This window comes from Salarias fasciatus, chromosome 7 (genome assembly GCF_902148845.1).
Source record: "Salarias fasciatus chromosome 7, fSalaFa1.1, whole genome shotgun sequence".
Taxonomy (NCBI): Eukaryota; Metazoa; Chordata; class Actinopteri; order Blenniiformes; family Blenniidae; genus Salarias; species Salarias fasciatus.
In genome coordinates, this window is record NC_043751.1 from 30,622,038 (window position 1) to 30,641,635 (window position 19,598).

Sequence of the window (19,598 nt, forward strand, 5' to 3'; positions counted from 1 at the left end):
CACCGCATGGTTAAAAAGGAACTTAAGAGCAGAGATATTGATCGTGTTTGGATCCAGGTGCATTTTCTTATTTCTCAACCATGCATTGGTCAACTTTTTGTATGCAGACTTTTTTTTCCCCCTTGTCCTGTTCGGCAGCTGGGGCGTGCAATATTGTATGATTGCAGCCTTTTACTATCCGAACAGATTTTAATGTTAGCAGCAGGATGAGACTGAATCTCCTCCTGCTGCTGCCTTTATTTTAAGCTGGCATCCGGCATGGCTGAGGACAGGACAGGGACGGAAACCCATTGTCTACTCAAAAAACCTGAACTGACCGTTTTGTATTTGGTGCTTTAATAAATAAAGTTGAATTGGAGTTTAAATAACGTGGTATTGTTATGGCGACTCACTCTGAGCCCAAACTTTTCCCATTATTGGTCGAACTTGGTCCCATGAAGGAAGCCCACACTAACCAGACGCATGTTGACCAAATAAGAGAAGTTTTTTAGATCACTTTATACTTTTTCTCAAATATCTTCAGTAACAGTAGTTATACTTGTTCGTCGGCACTATTTACACCTCAGTTTATTCTTCAACTTTCATAAAAATCATTACTTGTTCAAAGCGCCGGGGCTGCGTCAGCTGACCGTGACGTCATGACGTCGGCCGCCGCCGCTGCGTCGCACACAGGAAGTTGAGTTATCAGCTGATCCCGCGTCTCTTGTTGATGCCTGAAGTTGCTGTTGTTCGCACCGCCGCGTTGCTCTCAGCCGCCGCCGACACAGAGGACGCGTTCCAGCCGTGACACGGGGCGGACACGGTGGGCATTTACCGGCGGATGAGTGACCGGAGGGGGACGCGTCTCGGCCCCGCTGGAGAGTTTGCGCCGTCGCGGCGGAGGAGCAGCTAGCTGCGGAGACACAGCCGACGGCTCGGCGTGCTTTCTTTGTTTATGTGTCCACACTGTCCCAACCGAGACGTTAATCCGCGTCCCCTTCGGTTTTAGATCGTTAGTTTGTTTTTTTCTTCTTTTCAGCCCACGCTGTGACTCACGCTGCTCGCCAGTCCGCGGCCACGGGGCAGCTAGCTCGCGCGCTAACGTTAGCGCGGAGAACTGTTGTTGTGAAGATTTGGTGCTTTCATAACCGCCCGGCGTCCCCGAGAAGCCTCGGCAACGGAGGGAGACGGAGGTGTGCGGAGCGAGCGCTCGTCTCCGGTTAGCTCCGAGCCTGTGGTCGCTGTCGGCATGTTCTCCCGGTGAGCCGAAGCCTCCGAGGCGGTTCTGATCCGGCTGGACGCTGCCGTCTGCTCCTAGCTCCCAGAATCAGCTGAGTTTTGGGTTGTTTTTCGTCCATCGGGACATTTGACGGACAGCTGGCCTTGTTGCGTAATTTGTTTGTGGCCGAGCTGTCACATGTTGTGTTTGCTTTGTTGTGATCGGGGCGAGTGTCACCAGAACGCAGCCGTAGCCCGAGGACAGAGTTTTTAATCTGCACCGGTTTATCTGTCCCGGGGACGTGTGGCATGAGATAGAGGCAGGACACCTGTCTCTCTGTTTCATGCTCGGACTGGTGCGTTTGAGGACTCTGGGAGGACCGTCGGAGCGAGTTATGAACTGAAACAGCCAGCTGCAGCTGCTGTGTGAGACAGTGCGGTGATCAGAGACTCCCAGGGTCCCACAGGGCCCCATCCTGTCTTCAGGTGAGCTCGGCTGTCCCCCCCCACTACTTGCCAATGCTGGATCTTGAGGTGGTGCCTGAGAGATCACTAGGAAATGAGCAATGGGAATTCGCCTTAGGTGGGTATTGAACCAGTAATGCGTCTCTTCAAAAAGAAATCTTTCTTGAAAGTGTGTTTTTGTTGTTACAGTGTGTTTTTTTGTGCGACTTCTTTCAGGGATGCCCTTCTCCCAGGCCATCTCTATCCTTCAGAAACACTGCCGCATCATCAAAAATGTCCAGGTGCTATACAGCGAACAGGTGAGCTGGTCAAACGTCTGCTTGTTTCCCCTGAAAGCAGGCAGTCATTTTGCCCTCGGCGTGGGCCGCATGTCAGGCCCTTCAGGTTCTCCTGTGCAGCTGTTTTCCCACCTCAAATATTTGCGTGTTTGCAGCCGTTTTAGTCCATTTAATTGCGGCTTGGTGAGTATTTTCACTTAAACAAAAGAAGAACATGCAGTACATTTGAGATTATCCAGGAACAGCAGTGTTATTCCACAGTGTATCCACCAGAGAGCGCTGAAAAGATGACTGTTAAACCAGAAAACGTGTCAGAGTGTGTAAATATTAGCCTGAATGTCATCAGTCCTGTATCTCAGCTCTCAGTCAGACCCTGCTTGTTTTTCTGCGTCGTTGAATCGCTGAGAGACGCTGGGCAGCGGCGGCCTTGTTCAGGTTCAGGGAGAGAACCTGTAACGGGAACATCAGCCCCGTGTTCTCCACGTCTCACTGCCCCGAGTCGTCCGGGTGCCGTGATTCTACCCGATGGTGATTAGAGTGTGTGTGTGTGTGTGTGTGTGTGTGTGTGTGTGTGTGTGTGTGTGTGTGTCCGTCCCTGCAGACACCACTCAGCCATGACCTCATACTAAACCTGACTCAGGATGGGATTAAACTGCTGTTTGATGCCACAAATCAGAGACTCAAGGTGAAAACGCTGAAAACTCTGAGTGATTCTGAGAAGGTGAGAGGCTGTCCGGCCAAACTGACGCTCGCCGCTCGTCTCTCTGTGTGACAGGTGATTGAAGTGTACGACCTGAGCAAAGTCAAGTTGAAATACTGGTGAGTAGAGCGAGACGTGGTTTCATTTTCTCCAAACATCCAAACATTTACCCCGTTAAACACGCAGCTGCAGCCATTATGGTTTCCTGTAGAACCTATATGAATGCTGTATGAATGGTAATTGATTTGTGTGTGTCCGTGTGTGTGTGTGTGTCCTGTGTTTCAGTGGAGTCCATTTCAACTCTCAGGCTATTGCTCCCACAATCGAGCAGATCGACCAGTCGTTCGGAGCGACGCACCCCGGAGGTACCGCTCACCCTCAGTCACGCCTCTTTCTAAGTCTTTCTTGATCCTCGCCTTCATGGATGTGTGTGTGTTTTTTTTGTTGTTCGTTTTCCCTCCCTCTGTTCAGTTTACAATGCTGCAGAACAGCTGTTCCATCTCAACTTCCGAGGACTGTCCTTCTCCTTTCAGCTGGACTCCTGGAACGAAGCTCCGAAATACGAGGTGAGCAGACGAGAAGACCCTTCCCTCTTTAACCCCCCTCATCTCACACACACACACACACACACACACACACACACACACACACACACACACACACACAGAGTGACGGATGCAGGTCAGGGTCAGTTTGTTCCTGAACAAGTCTTAATCACAGTCAATCCACAAATCATTTCAGTCAGATATTCAGGTTCGACTGTTCTGTCGACGTCTGACGTGTAAGAGACGCTGAACACTCTTCAGTATCCACTGCAGGTGGTTCCAGGAGGGAAATCAATCATAGATTGTCTTATCAATGACATGCTGACAGCTTCATTCGGTGAAATGTTCAGAACGTTCCCAAAGTTCCTTCAGATTATCAGGAAGTAAACAGCAGAAGAGAGAAATGTTCAAATCGTCTCAACAGCAAAGAAAAAAGATGAAGTCAGAAAGACGAGATTGATGAGATTTAAATTTAAAACGAGTCAAACTGAGGAGAGAAATCAGCGCATGGCAGGAAAGTTATTTCCAAAGTATCTGTGACCTGTTTTCTCCGACTCGGCTCGTCAGCTGAAAGTTTCCCCTTCAGAATAAAATCCCAGCGAGTCTCAGAGTTTGGATTGAATGATGTCCTCAAATGAACGCCTGTTATCTGAACGATGGATTAAAATACGCTGTGACCCACTCGGTCCACGTTTTCCCCACAGGAGACCGGTGTTTAGGTCACAGAGAGAGTGTGTGTTTGTGTGTGTGTGTTCAGACCACGTCCGTCCCCTGCCTGCTGTGTGTGAACTGTGACCTGGTATCAGTGTCCATGTCTAAATGTCCAGTGAAGACGAGTCCGAGCCGTTTGCCCCGGCAGCCTAACTTTGCCCTGGGTCTGGCCTCCCTGCAGATTCCTCACGGCGCCATGGTGAAGAGGATGCACATCTACACCGGGAACAACCTGCAGGAGACCAGGTACAGCGTCAGGATGGGACCAACATACGGCCAGCGGAAAGACCTGGACTGAGCTTTGGTTTTGGTGTGTGTACGCGTGTGTGTGTGTGTGTGTGTGTGTGTTAATTGCGGACGCTCCTCTGACTCCTCAGAGCGCCGGCGATGCCGTTGGCTTGTTTCCTCGGAAACATCTATGCAGAGTGTGTCGACGTCCTGAGAGACAAGGCCGGACCTCTGGGGCTCAAGCTCCGCCTCCTCACCGCAGGTATACACACACACACACACACACACACACACACACACACACAGTCTGTCCCGCCACCGTTTGGACCCCTCTCAGCCAGACTGACTCCGGCTCCGTCACTGAAGCGTTTTGTTGCTCCTGAGATTCTCAGAGAACCGATGCTGTGAAGAGTAGAAACTCTCTCCGGCTGGGTGCTTTATCAAGAAATCTCAACGCTCGTGTTCAGACTCGAGCCCAGAGCAGCGACAGTGATGGTGTCGTTTTTATTGAACGTGACCTGATCAACAGAAAATGTGATCAATCAAACTGAAAGCCATGAAGGAACCGATTTTTTCTTTTTTCAGCTGTAACTGCAGTTAAGAGCCGCTTTCAGCTCCCCTCCTTCACAGCAGTGTGTGTGTGTGTGTGTGTGTGCGTGCGTGTGTGTGTGTGCGTGCCCTGCAGGCGGCGGTCTCGGGGTGATGGCCGACGCTAAGGTCAAGTCCCTGGAGAGGACCATCTTCTTCGGGGACTCGTGTCAGGACGTCCTCGGCGCTCTGGGTTCGCCTCACAAAGTCTTCTACAAGTCGGAGGACAAGGTGTGAATCCACTCTTCCTCTGCTGCAGCTTCAGCTTTCTCATCTTCCTCCTCTTTCTTCGTCTTTTTCATCCTTCTGTCTTTATTTTTACCATCTTTACCTTTAATTCTTCCTCTTTTCTCATTATCTTTTTAGCTTCATCTTCTTCCTCTCACTTCTTTCCTCATTCAGTTACTCTTCCTCATTTTTGCCCTCTTTTCACATGGTCCTCATCTTCCTCATCCTCTGTCTCCGTCAGTCTTTTCTGATCTTCCTCCTCTCAACATCTCTCAATCCTTTGCACCATTTTCTGGTTTGGTTCTGTTCTGGTTCTGGTCCTGGTCCTGGTCCTGGTCCTGGTCCTGGTCCTGGTCCTGGTCCTGGTTCTGGTCCTGGTCCTGGTCCTGGTTCTGGTCCTGGTTCTGGTTCTGCTGTTGATGTGACGCCCGGCTGTGTTTCAGATGAAGATCCACTCGCCGTCGCCTCACAAGCAGGTCCCCTCCAAGTGTAACGACTACTTCTTCAACTACTTCACGCTGGGAGTGGTACGTGAGTCCAGCCGCGGCGCCGCCGCCGCCGTGTGGCGGCGTGGCGTTCTCCTGCAGGCGACGGGAAACCGGCGCAGAGCTTCAGAGGACTCACTCATCGTCTTTTCTTCGTCTTTCAGGACATTCTCTTCGACTCGACGACTCACCTGGTGAAGAAATTCGTCCTGCATACGAACTACCCCGGACATTACAACTTCAACATGTAAACCGCCGTCGCCGCTTCGCCGCCACAGCCGGGCGTGTCTCTGTTTGACCTCTGACCTCTTGTCACCTCCAGATATCACCGCTGCGACTTCAAAATCCCTCTGGTCATCAAACGAGGTGCGGTTTGGTTTCCACTGGAGATTCCTCTCGCCGGGAGCGATGTGGAGGTGTGGCTTCATCCTCCTGTTTCTCTCTCTGCTCTCCAGACGGAGCCGACTCTCAGACCGAGGACTGCATCCTCACCACGTACAGCAAGGTGAGGTCAGAGGGCAGCGCGAGCCTCGGCTCCGGAAGAGCGAGGAGAATCCATCGAATCCAGCCGAGCCGCGGCCGCCGCGCGCTGGAGGGATGAGAGAGGCTCATCAGTCGGAGGAGGGAGGGAGGGAGGGAGGGAGGGAGGGAGGGCGGGAGTCTTCACTGGGATGGTTCCGGTTCACAGAGGAGCGTTCCGTGTTTGGCTGAACGTGTCGGTGCTCTCCGGGTGTCTGACGGGTCTTTTTGTGTCTCAGTGGGATCAGATTCAGGAGCTGCTGGGTCACCCCATGGAGAAGCCCGTGGTGCTCCACCGGTGAGAGCAGCTCGTCTCTTCACACACACACACACACACACACACACACACACACACACACACACACACACACACACACACACACACCCTGAGCTGACCGGCCGTTTGGTTCCTGCAGGTCTTCATCGGCCAACAACACCAACCCGTTCGGCTCCACCTTCTGCTTCGGCCTGCAGAGGATGATCTTCGAGGTGCAGCTCGTTCTCCTCCTGAGCCCTCTCTCTCTCTCTCTCTCCCTCTCTCTCTCTCTCTCTCTCTGTCTCTCTCTCTCTCTCTTCCCGTTCTGACTGTCTGCTTCCTCTCTCTCTCCCTGCAGGTGATGCAGAACAACCACATTGCGTCGGTGACCCTGTACGGCGCCCCGCGGACCGCCGGCCCGGCCCGACCCGAGTCCAGCGGCAGCTCCCACTGAGCAAGTACCCCGGACCCGCGGCCCCGTCCCGGCCCGGCCCGCCCCCGATCGCATTGCTACCGACTGAATCTCCAAACCGGACCGGTACCCGAGCAGACCGAACCGTCGCGCTTCAGGCTTCCTCCTCCCATCAGCCCGCTCAGTCGTCCCGGCTGGCTCCGTTTCCCGGTTCATGGTCACCGCCGACCTCCGACTCCTGGTCTCCGTGAGACGGCGTCCCGCTCAGCCCGTCCCGCTCCCATGAAGCCAAACCTCACTGCCAGCCCCCCCAAAACGGTCCCGCCCGTCTTCCCGCCGCGGCCGCAGAACCGCGACCTGCCGGAACCCGAGGATGAAGATCATCAAGAACCCGATTGAACCGGTCCAGAGGAGACGGGAGGAAAATAACGAGACAGACGCCCGGGACTCCAGATTTACCCCAACCCAAGAGGAGGAAGTGTTGCTCAGGGTCAGAGCTGACCCCGACCCTGACCCCGACCCCGACCCTGACCAGGCCAGTCCAGCCAGATGTGAAGCCTCTTCAGACGCCCCTCCCCCCCCACTCACTGTCTTTATTGTCTTCACACACCCTGTAGAGGACTGCTGTCCTCCAGTCCCCCGACCCCCTTCGCTCGTCTGCATGTTGAAGGCTGCTGAGTTTAATAGACTTTAATTCTCTCTCTCTCTCTCACACACACGCACACACACTCTCACAGTTTCTTCTGCGCGCTTGCATTGCTTCACAGCAGCTGGCTGATCTCCTCTCGCCTCGACGTGAGGAACAAACAGGACAGCGGCCGTTTGCATGAGCTTGACCTGGAGGAGAGGAAGACGTCCTTCAAGCACAAAGCCTTCCGCTGCGTTTCAGACCCCGCCCTGCACGTTCCGAGGGGCGGAGCCTCCAGACTCTGCTTTCCCTCTCCTGGTCTCTTCTCATCACAACCGTTTCCTTCTCGACTTACTTTAAATCTTTTTTCTTTTTTTTTTACATTTGCACTAATACACAACCTTCACTTGATTGTTGAACCGTGCCCGAGAAGGTGTGTGTGTGTGTGTGTGAGTGAGTGTGTGTTCTCCCCTGCGTTCCGTCATCGGTCTCATTGCCAAAAGCTGTAGCCAAAGACGTTTTTCGGGATGTTTTCGTTGGATCTGCCGACGCCGTCGATGTTAGCCCCGCCCCCTTCTAAACTCGTCCCGCCTCTTTTCTGCCCGTCGTGTTAAAATCGCTGACAGACGAACGGGACGGCGCCCCCTGCTGTCGGCGAGCTGTCATTTAGCTTCTGTGTGGACTTGGTCCTGAATCATTCCGTCATCGTGACGCCTGACTGCGGTTCGTTCCCCCATGAGTGAATTCACGTTCTTCGATAATCTAACTGTGTTTAGCCTGCGTTCTCATCGTCTCGCCTGTTTTTCGGCTTTCCTTCGGTCGCTCTGGGAGAACGTCTGATTGTTTGTGTGTGAAATCTTCAGAGTGGAAGTCGGCGCCGCGTCCGACGCCTGACGGATAAAACCAGGCTCTCATTCACTTTGTTCATCTTTGTTGCTTCATTTGATTTGTTCTCCAAGTCCAACTTCTTCTCATGTCTTTTTTTTTTAGTCACTAATCATCCAAACTGACCTTTTTTTTAATATATATTTTAAGCAGAATTGCATCAAAACACAGGCTTTGGCTTTGTGACCGGCCGAGTCTGAGGAGGAAACCTCCTAAACTGCACATCAAGCCGCATCTTCACCAAGTAGTTTCCAGTCCTCGCGACGAAACGCAGATTTTTCCTTTCAACGTTTCAGTATTTCTCTTTCAGATTTTTGCTCGTTCTGCAGAATATTTTTGTAATTTCGACGCGTTGGGCCCCGATGCGTGCGGAGTCGATGTACAGATGCTGTAAATAGTCGTGCGCGCCCGTCCCGCCCCCCACGGTGTTCCTGTCGCTCAGGCTCTGGCGGACTGGCGCCGGGTTCTGATTCCGGTTGGATCGGACGTCGGACGGAGGGTTTCTTTTTCCGGCGGACTCGCATCGGGGTGGAGAGCCGTGGGGTTGATTTCCAGACCACTCAGTATTGAAACGTTCCGGTGTGTGCAATGCTCCCGGCGGGCGGCGTCCTCGCTCATGTGTTCACGTCGAGATGCACAGAAGCAGCAGCTGTGCGCGCTAAGCATTTACTGGAGGACGGGGAAGGCGAGATGCATTCTGGGTATTGGATTGGAGCAGGAGCCCGGGCCGGGCCGAGGCGTGGACCGGGACGCCTGGAGGATCTGGGCTCGGAGCTCTTTAGCTGGTTTACATTGATTCCCCCCTCCGGACTCCGGACTCCTGCGCCGCTCCGTCCCGGGATGTGTGCGACTGTCATGAACGCTACATCCAAACCTTTTATTACCACTTGCTTTATATCAAAGCAGATATGAAAATTAAAAAAAAAAAAAAAAAACAACTGAAAACTGTTGAACATTGTGCCTCATCTCCCACCGAGCCTGTCTTCGACTTCTGTCTCGATCTCCTCTGTAAGAAACAAAAAAAAGGAAATCTCCGTGTACAGACAACGTGAGAATGCATTTTGAACTGCATCGTTGTTAAAGTGCGTGTGCGTGTGTGTGTGTGTGTGTGTGTGTGTGTCACTGAGCACTAGCAAACCAGCTGACATGGCATCATGGCCGCCTTCCGTCGTGTTGTCGAGGTTTTCTTTCCATCCGCAGAGCGGCGAGCTGAGTTGGGTTTTCCAAAACACACCAGGACAATTGTGCGTTGCGGTTTTCTTCTTCTCCGTGTGTGTGTGAGCGCGCGCATGTGTTTATAACTGCCGTAAACACCCAGAACCTTGTAACATACTTATTGTGAAACACTCAAATTGTAGCAGTGCAGTTTTTCTTTTGCCAAAAAACAAAAAAAAAAAAACCAAAAGAGCGCGAGGAGACGTGAGGCTGCGGGGCTGAATGTGCTGAAGTGGCTTATTGACCAAGTTCTCCGCTCGATCGGAACCAGATGGGATGAATGTGACGGAGCCAAGCGGGCCGTAAATCGAGCGACGCGCTCATAAGCGTCCGGTGCAGAGCGGTTCTGGTAAACCCAACCCGGCGCGGCGCCGTGCGGGCGGCGTGGCCGAGGCCGAGGCCGCGAGGCTGGGTGCTCCAGCGCGCCCGCTACTCAGGAGGACATATCACTTCCTTGTTCTTTTCTGCGATTTTTACAGTGGAGAGACAAGAGGAAACTTTAAACCCGGAGGTCTGTGTGCGGCTCGGCTCCTTTAGTTTTGTTCTATTTCTTTGCCGTCGTTTCATCAAATGGAAGATCGAGCGGATTGTTGTAATTTATGAGAAGCGGCTTGGTTTTTAGTGTAAAGATAATCTCTTATTAATGCTTTGTTATTGTCTGTTCTGTTTCGTTGCCCATCTCCCATATTCCGCTCAGATTGTTTTGATTTTTTTTTTTCTCTCTCAAGTCGTTTTAAGCCCATTTCTGGAAGTGGTGCGATTATTGCTTAATTAAAACTTGTGAAATTCATTGGAATGTGGCGTTTTTATATTTTGAATACTATACCTGTGTGTATGAAGACATATGTAGATTAATTCAGCATGTCCACTGAAGAAAAAAAAAAGGCAATAACAATCCCGTGTAACAGAGAGAGGATGAGGATGAGGATGATGAAGGTGAGGATGAGGATGACTGAGCCTCCAGCAGGGCGGGAGACGAGCTCCTCCTGCTGAGCTGTTTCTAATGTCAATGCAACATTATGGACTTTTCTGAGATCCGATGCTCACTGTTCATTGGCATCCGTGTTCATTTTCTGTGTGCAACCAGGATATGAAAAAGAATAATAATAAATAAAAAATATGGATGTGAAAAGAAGTGAGAGCCTTTTATTTATTACTTTTCAGCTTTGACGTGTTTGAGCCACTCACTAAAACATCAACATTTTAACTCTTATCTAACCTGTTTGAGCGTTTCAAGACTTTATTACGTGTTAATTGTGGAATCAAATCAAAGTGGTGGGGAAAAATCTTTCTTTCTGGTTTAACTGCTTGAAGATTAAAGTTATTTACAAAATAAATCTAGCTTCTTAGATTTATCGGATGTGGATTTAGAAGCAGTTTTCTTGTTAAGTTGTCCATGTTTTCAACAGATGTGTAAATCCAGTTTATGGAGGAAACTTCAGATGTTGCAAGACCATATCAACACAACGCTAATGAAGAACGCATCCCTACGTACTTTAACTTTTCTGTTAATTTTAGATTTAAAAAAATCCAGCGATGCAGATCAAGTAACCTTTTCACTGCTCTGGAATCTAAATCTTATCGCCAAACTTTGTGGATCTTGAACTCAGCCTCTTATTGTTGCTCTTCTCCCTCCAGGATTTCATCGATCTGACTGTAAACTTCCAACAAGCCCCCCTTTTTCAGGTTGAAACAGGAATTTCCTTCACCATATATAGATAAATACAGTTTCCTCTCCACCCGTTGTTACTGCATACACTCACTGATCAGATCGTTAAAGTAGCAAGTTGGACTGTTTGCAGTTCTTTGGGAAATGGTCCTTCTTGGTTCCTGTCCATGTGTATCGCCACACACCTGCCCGGATGTATGTGGTGGTACGTTAATCCTCAGGTGTGGCGTTCAAGCGATGCTCAGTTGATACTACAGAGCAGCAGAACTGTCTCCTCCTCAGCGTTACACCACCTGCTGCAGCCCAAACCACTGATCGATGTATTTTTTGGTTCACACCAACATCTGGACAGTTTTTATTTTCCGTCCGTTGGAGAGATAGTTATATCTGAAAATCCTTAAAGGGATAGTTTGGGATTTTTGACATGAATCTGTATGGCATCCCCATCAGCAGTGCTGTTCATTCACACAGACTGACCCCTGACCCCTGACAGCGTCCAGCGAGCGGAGATCCTGTCCGGTTTTGGTCCAGACGAAAGTAGTCCGGCAAGTTTGCTGGGGTCCCGAAAATAAAGCGTTTTTCTTCTCAAACCAACATGTGTTCGAAAGAGTGATATTTGTATCACAAAACCGTTGTCCACGAAAAAGTCAGACCTCGTAAACGCTTGGCACTATTTTCTCTCCCTTCGTATCACTCCGCGCCACCTCCAGCTGGCAGCCGCGCTGGTTTCACTTTGTTTACCAAAGTTATTAGCTTAGCATTAGCTAAGCTTTAGCTAACTGACAGAACCTTTTCAATCACACTAGAAGATTCCTCATCATCAGCTGCCGGGTTGACCTGTGGGGAGCCACAGGGCTTAGTTCTTGGGCTGCTTCTCTTCTTGATCGACTTACTGCCCCTGGCCCAGATCATAGTAACTCACCATGTAAATGATCATGTCTACGCTGACGACTACATGCTCTTAAAACCTGCAGATCGAAGCAGTGTCAGCCCTCTGAAATATTATCTTGCCTCAGTGAAGTCCTGGATTTCCCAAAACCTTCTCAAACTTAACAATGAAAATAAGCTCAAGGGAATTTCTGGCCCCTCAACCCACACCTCTGCTCTGACCACGTCTCTGGGACTTCCGTGAAGCAACCTCAAGCCGTCCATCAGAAACCATGGAGTCCTACTTGATGCTGGCCTGTCTTTTGATGATCGGTTGAGGCTTTCAGCACCTTGAACCAATCTGCATTTTAAGGGTCCTTATTTTAGTGAGTGTGTATGTAGTGTGTTCTGGCTGCAAATCATTTTGAGTGACTCGTTTCACAAAGACAATCCAAAACTCTTCACTCCACAACACCTGAGAGAAGCATTTCAGCATTAATCCTATTTTTCTTTAATTCTTCATCACATTTTTTGGTTTGGTTGTTTGAATGACAAAATCCATAAAAATGAAAATAACTGTGGTGCTCTGAAATATATCCTGTGATAAATGTGAACGGCTGAACGAATAAAGACTGTGACGAGATGTCGAAACGTCTCCAGCAGCTCCAGGATTTCTCTCTGGATCCAGCAGAAACCTCCAGCGGTTCCAGAAACTTCCAGAAGTTCCTGTTTGGGACTCTGTGCAGAATCTGTGAGTAATTTACAGTCAGGTCGAGCCTCCGCGACCCTGACCTGGGTGAAAAAGGAGAAAATGGCGCAGTAGGTGGACTTGAGAGTCTCCTGGTCCCAGCTGTTCCTGCTCTCGGGTTTTCTTCCCCTGCGGAGACTCCAGGGCTCCGTGCCAGCCTGTTTGATGTCTGTTCTGGATTTACAGCCAAAGACGTGCACGGCTGGCTGAAGTCGAGACATGAGAATACGGACTTAAATTAATCTGAGGGGAAACACGTGCGATCGGCGAGAGAAAGATACGCAATTCATCAAGTTACACGTGAAAACACGCTCAGCAGAGTGTGTTACTGTGTGTGTGTGTGTGTGTGTGTGTGTGTGTGTGTGTGTGTGTGTGTGTGTGTGTGTGTGCGCACCACGGCCCTTCATGCATCTGGTTTCCATTTCGTCTTCTTTTGTTGTTCCCCCGGGGAACAGATAATGCGACTGTCCGTTGGTGCGCCGTTCCAGGAGACGATTCACTTCGCAGCAACACTTCCAGCCCCGACGGTTTCACTGAAGTAAGCAGCAAACCGGCAGAGCGGTGCATTCTCTCTCGTCGGTGTGAAGCGTTTCTTCTGCGTCTGAATGAGGTTAAGCCGGCTAACCGCATGGGTCGAGTCGTCCTGGTGGACCGCTGTGCAAACTGTGGTAACACATTCAAAGGTCTGTCGACATTCCGTCTGATCGCAGTCTTCTCTACTCATCCCAGTCTGTGTGAACGAGACAGACGGACTCTGATGGCCGAAGCCTCATCTCCCCACGGACTTCCTCCATGAACAATCTGGAGCAGGCCAAGCTTTCGCCAATTCATTTCCCCCCTAAAAGACCGTCTGCCGGCCGGATCAAGTCTCCTGTGACACAAAGGAATGTTTCTAACAGATCAAAGTGGCCTCAAATCCTGAGCTTTAACCTTTTTTGTTTTCAATTTGAGGATCCACCAGGCCCCGGCAGTCCGTCACTAATGCGTGACAAACACCTGCTTTTCTCCGTAGTCCGCCTCTTCCTGGGCCTCCGCCTCTTCCGTGCCCTCCCGCCATTTAAAGGGCCAGGACGTCAGCTTGGTCCGGTTGTGGCAGCTCAGCTTGGGGTCGTGCAGGAGGTTCCACATGAGCCAGATCTGCGGCACGCTGAGGCTGTGGACCACCATGAGTTCCCGGTAAAAGCAGGGATCGAAGGTCTGGAGGTTGGGCGCCGCCGACGGCCGCGGGATCCCGAAGGTCCGGAAGCCCTGATGGCGCGACGGTTTGACGCCGATCACCTGGAGGCACATTCCCAGGAAGACGTCGTCGATCGGGAACAACTCCACCTGGAAGAGCGAGGAGAAACGTCAAGGCAAACCCTCCAAAGACGAGACGGAGTCTCAGCCACTGTGCGCCGGAGCTACCTGCTGGCAGGCGGAGCTGAGTCTTCGAGCTGTATGTCCCGACATGACGAAGCCTCCTCCTCCGGCGTAGTTCGGGTACAAACCTCCTCCATACACGAACTCCGGCACGTAGTATTTGGATGTGCGCCGGCGAATGGGTTTGGCATGGATGATGATATCCCCCACGAACAGATCCTCGTCCCATTTCTGACCCCGGAGCATCTCAAGGATGTTTTCGATGTTCACGTACACGTCGGCGTCGCCTTTGAAGATGAACCTGGTCAACAGGAGACCAGAGGCATCACAACAGACTCATGGCTCTTCAGTCACTGCGGTTTAAGACAGAAACACCACTGACTTGACGTGAGGACAGCTGCTGTTGACCCATTCCAGGAAGTGCGTCTCCTTCAGGGTCAGGTTGAAGAACGTGTCCTCGAAGTCCCACAGCAGGATGTCCTTGTAGGCGTCGCTCTCGTAGGCCAGGAGCTGCTCCCACAGAGGCAGAGCCGAGCGGTTCCTGGGAACCCCGAGCAGGAAGACCGTCCGGATCGACACGTCGTTTTGGAAGTGTCCCTCTCTGCCCCACGTCCGACGGACCACCTGAAAACATCGACCACAGAAGAAGGAATCAGGGAATCAGTAGATCAGAGTCTGTCTGGCTGAAGAAGTTCACTGGGAGCTGAAAATCTTTTTGCTTTTAAAGTCAGAATTTCTGAAACTTAAGTAGGATAAAATCAAGAGTGTGTGGTTGTTGGATTTCCTTTGAGAAGAAAACTCTTCCAATCAGCACCAAATTCAGTGACCCTAAACTGAATGAAATGGTACAAAAGATGGACGGATGAATCCCACAGATTTACAATCAACTGTAACATTTACTGAAAGAAAGGCGTCTCTAAATAAGACTTGACAGAATTCAAAACTGACATCCTGTCACTCTCACTACTTTTTTGATCCAGCACGGTCCCAGCAGCATTTTCCAAGAAACGGTGCGTCATTTTATTGTGGCGAACGTCATCAGTTTGGAGGGATGTTACCGATTATGGTGACTGGTCCTGATTAAAGACCAGCTCACTGTTTGAGGGAAACTTGGTTCTCCTGAGTGGCGAGGAAACTGATCCCCGCTGGGTCGACTGTTTACGACTGAGAGCCGTAAAGGAGAACCCGAGCAGGACAGATCATGGTCCAGAAGGTTAAAGACTAAGAGCTTCAAGACACTAAATAACTGAGACTTCATCATCGTGTCATTACAGAACAGATTCCATCCATGGATTATATGAACAGCTTTGGCTGAACATTCCTACCTGGCGTTTGTGGAAATCTGCAGCGACGGATTTCACTGCGATGAGCATGTAGGGAGCCTCCACCGAGCCCGACGCTCCTCCTCCTCCTCCTCCTCCTCCTCCTCCTCCTCCTCCTCTGCTCCCGTCAGCTGACATTTATCCGGCTGGTCGATGAGCAGCCGGAACTTCCTCTTGTCCTTCTCTCTCAGGTAGCCCTGGAAGTCGAAGGGGGGCATGGTCGGCGGCGGATTTCCCGCCGCCTTGGTCGGCGCTGCATTTTTCTTGCGGGTCTTGGACTTGGTCTTAGACTTGCTCTGAGGTTTGGATTTGGGTTTGGACTGAGCAGGTTTGGACTTGGTCTGGGATTTACAGACCGGCAGCTGTGGCTCCTGGGGGCCGGACGAAGTCTGCCGAGCGAAAGAAGACAATTTCAATATCCTGCTTTCATTGTCAAGACGAGGCAAAAGAAAAAAAGAAGCGTAACTCATCGCACCGTCTGTCTGTCAACAACAGATCAGCTGTGAATGTCAAGTTAAATGACCCAGTAGAGACACTTCTGCTTCGCTTCATCACCAGTTACATACAGAATTAAATGTAACCGTAATATATAAGACGATCTGTTGATCCAAGTTAAATTTAAACTTTTGAATTAAAAATAAAAATTAAAACAACCAAAACAAATGGGACCAATGTGAGTTTTGTAAACATCTGGAATTATGAACAGTTTACTGCAGTTAAAATTAAATTCAGCAGCCTGTGAACCCGGACGGCAATAAATGTGACGCCTCTGCAGTGAAACATATGTCAGGGTGATGTAGAGTGAAATAAACAGGGACGCGTGTTTTTAATTCCGGTCATGTTCAGGATTACGCCGAGCTTTGAGTTCCAGTGGATCATTGAAGCCGCTGCTGCTGCTGGTGCAGATGAGATGCTCCGGAAAGCTGCAGATGCTTCATAAAAGTACAATAATTCTGCATATGTGAACAATTATCCCACAAACACCAGATAAATCCTGAGGAATGCGTTCCTCTTTTTATGGGGCTTCTGGCTTCTATGTTCAATATGTTTAACTACAGTCAATATTAGGCATGAAATAGGACAGATCCTCCTTTAAATGACAAACCTGCTTTAAATAATGTTTATTAGAGTTGGCAAAAGTATAGAAATTATTTCATCAAGCAGAAGTTCAGACACTGGAAAACCAATTCAACTTTTATACTCATGTAAAAGTAAAAAATTCAGAAGGAAATTCTAACTTCATACGCACATATGTGGATGTGCACACTTTAATTCATTTTTATAAGAGAAAACTTGACCTGATTACTCATAATTTGTCAGAATACTTGTAAACCTTATCACGGAATGTGACGAATAGAAATAAATTGGCATCTGAAATGTGTTGAACTGTGAAAATGTGAACCAGAGCAGATGGACTTCCGCCGAAAAAAAAACAACAACATAAATAATAGCTGCTCTGTGTGTACGTGCACTGAAGCACTGAACATATGCAGCATGAATATTTATGAGGGAAAGAACCGTTCTGTGGATTTCAGCCCAGCAGAGACGCGAGTGGCCATTTTTATTAGTTTACTGCCACCATCAGGTCAGTGCAGTTTAATCACTTTGATTCATGAATGATTGTCAGATCTTTGACCGCAGGGGCTCGGGTCTCAGAAATGGACAAAGTCAGTTTTGGAATTTATATATTTTATATTTGTTAATCCACTCAAATTGGCATAAGATCATATTTATTCATTTATTTTAATCTACATGGAATCAGGTTTTTTATGGTGAGATTGCATGTTCTCCCTGTGCATTGGTTCTCTCCAGAAACTCCAGTCACCAGCATGTGCTGGGTGGACGAGTCTGTCTGAGCCGCATCAGAAACTGCTCCAGCTGCATTCCAAACCTGCTTTTATTCTTGTGATCTCTCCCCTTGTGGTTGTGACTTCCTGTGCTTTTATTTGTGTGTTTTTGTTGCCCAGAGGGAAATTTGACAGCTTCAGATTCCACTGTGAGAGGGTCACCGCTGCGGGTCTTCAAACAAAGTCCTCAAATGCTCAAGTTGTGTCAGGGAAGGCTCGAACTTGTTACAGTTTGAGGATCCTGAGGTGAGGGTCAGTAGAGGGTTGGGTTAGAGGAGGGTTGGGGTTTTGGGAGGGTTCAGGTTTAGGTTTAGGGTTACAGTTAAGCGAGAGTGGGGTTAGGGTTAGGGTTCTGAAACATCCCGTCTGACTTCTCTCTCCCTGGAATCCTGCTGAGTAAACTGTGTTTCCATCATTCTAAGAGGTTTAAGGTGTGAGTTCAGTCCATCGGTCACTATGCTGAACTGAACTCACTGGAGCCAAACTGGAGCAGAGTTTGAGAAATGGAAGAGGATTTCACTTTGAGATTTGAGATTTTCTTCCAGCTTGAGCCGAGCAGTGACTCCACCGATCAGTGGAGCGACCGGAGAGCCCGGACCGCCATGCCCCGCCGGAGAACGGGTTGTCGTACCGTGCCGGGCTCCTGCAGGCCCGTGGCCCCGCCGGCTCCCAGCAGGTTCCTGTTGGAGCTGGTGGAGCCGTGGACCTCCAGCCTCCACAGCGTGGCGTCGGACCCGGAGGACAGCACGGCCTGCGGACACGCACGGCGTTCAGTCAGAGTAACCGGGAAACGGGAAGGGCGTGCCGTTTACTGTTCCCACCTGGCGGGCGTAGAGCAGCAGGCAGAAGAGCAGCAGCAGCAGCGCCGTGCACAGCACGTCTCCTTTCACGTGGAACATCCGCCTCAGGGCCGCCATCTTCTCCACCCTGGCTCTAGTCGCAGTCCTCAGCCCGCAGCTTTCCCCTCGTCCTCTCCGCCGCCGGCTTCACAGCCCGCCTGTGAAAATGCATCCCTGCTGCGTCTTTGTGGCGCCCGGGCCGGCGGCGCTGCGCTCCGCCCGCCGCGGCGCCGGGAGGCGGAGTGGCGAGTCCAGGATCTGGAGAACACAAACAGCCTCGTTTAATAAGAGCCGACTCCTGGTCGCTTTCTGCGCCGACTCCTTTCACCGGCGAGCAGGTTAGGTTTCAGGGGCCTGTGTGACCTTTGACCCCCCTCAAAAGGGCTTCCTGACCCCGGGTCACACTTCATGCCACCAGTCACAGCAGTCTTACGCAAAGCTGTTTTTCATCCAGGCGACGCAGCGACGCTCCTGCTGGGTTTGAATGAAGAGTTTCTGCATCTTCCTGCCTTTTTCAAAAAGCGTCGCGCCGATAAGCTTCCCTGCGTTTCAGCCAAACCTTCTGCCTTCTGAACACACTCTGCATGTTCTTTATGGCCGGTTCCTCTGGGAAATGTTCCTCGGGACGGGCGGCTGGTTTTTCCTGGCGCTCGGACTGCGGCGGTCAGCGGGTTTCCTCCGCTCTGAACAGCTGACTCGTATCAGCGGAGCGGCGAGTGATTCATCCCTCCGTACCGCCTCGTCCTGCTCCGAGGAGCCGGTCCCAGCTGGACACGGACGCGTCGCCACTCCGTCACCGGCCGGACACGCCGGACACACTGAACAAGGCTGTACGGTCAGCTGGAACGCGAGTTTTTGTTCTGCGGGACGAAACCCAAACACAGAGAGGTCAGCCTGCACTTGAACCAGAGATCCTCACCATGAGGTGGGACCGCTGAACCACTGCACCGGGCATCCTGTGGACCCTCCGAGGACCCGTGTTAGACTTTGGGATCTAACTTTGATTTCTGCTGAAACGCAGTCTCTGCTGGTTCAAACAGAACCTTAAAGCGGCGTCTTCGTCTGGATTCCCTCCTCTCCGTCGCGGCTGATCGGAGGGGGAGTGTCCGTCTTATGTAAGGGAACATGAGGGTACGAACGACATCGAGGAACACTGTGTACCAACAAACAGCCCCTCAGAGGCCTGCAGCCCTCACCGGGGGCAATCTGACAACAGGAATGAACACCACCACAATTACTCTGCTTTGGCTGTTTTTCTTTTTACCAAATAAGGCAAAACTCCAACAAGCGCGACCAAAACTTTCTGCGCAGTTTGCAGTTTTTCCGCCGACCTGAGTCAGTCACACATTTCATCTCCTCCGTCAGTTACCTGATGATCGAAAGTCATTCAAACTCACCGGGACGGACGGAGAGGAGGCCGCTCAGACCGCGAACATCTGGGCCGCTGTGCACGCTCCTGCGTCTTCTTTCCGCAGAGGAAAGTTTCCCCGTCCGCAGATCCAGCGAAGGAAGTGAGGAAAGAGCAGCGAGCGAGCCAGATGCTGGAGTCATGAGCCTGGTCTGGAGGAGGAGGAGGAGGAGGAGGAGGAGGACCGTCCACATCTGTC

The 19,598-nt window shown here is 50.7% G+C and overlaps 2 protein-coding genes across 3 annotated transcripts; one reads left to right on the plus strand and one right to left on the minus strand.

Moving 5' to 3' along the window:
- Positions 1-693: 693 nt before the first annotated feature.
- Positions 694-10,265, plus strand: phaf1 (phagosome assembly factor 1). Of its 2 annotated transcripts, none has more exons than XM_030095930.1 (16): positions 694-1,780; positions 1,879-1,961; positions 2,542-2,625; positions 2,716-2,759; positions 2,926-3,005; positions 3,112-3,206; positions 4,045-4,142; positions 4,274-4,386; positions 4,810-4,943; positions 5,384-5,467; positions 5,590-5,672; positions 5,748-5,791; positions 5,881-5,930; positions 6,184-6,242; positions 6,361-6,433; positions 6,559-10,265. In XM_030095930.1, exons 1-16 carry the CDS (start codon positions 1,717-1,719, stop codon positions 6,652-6,654), a joined length of 1,284 nt encoding a protein of 427 aa, XP_029951790.1. In that variant the 5' UTR covers positions 694-1,716; the 3' UTR covers positions 6,655-10,265. The 2 variants fall into 2 exon arrangements, with proteins under 2 accessions (XP_029951790.1, XP_029951791.1); XM_030095931.1 differs by having other exon boundaries at positions 4,078-4,142.
- A 2,892-nt stretch (positions 10,266-13,157) lies between these two features.
- On the minus strand, positions 13,158-19,545 carry b3gnt9 (UDP-GlcNAc:betaGal beta-1,3-N-acetylglucosaminyltransferase 9). The gene is given in 8 exon segments (XM_030097290.1): positions 13,158-13,950; positions 14,029-14,284; positions 14,366-14,607; positions 15,309-15,392; positions 15,395-15,694; positions 17,784-17,903; positions 17,974-18,249; positions 19,389-19,545. Coding segments are annotated over 7 exon segments (1,446 nt in total). The 5' UTR covers positions 18,070-18,249; positions 19,389-19,545; the 3' UTR covers positions 13,158-13,602.
- Between the last annotated feature and the right edge of the window lie 53 nt (positions 19,546-19,598).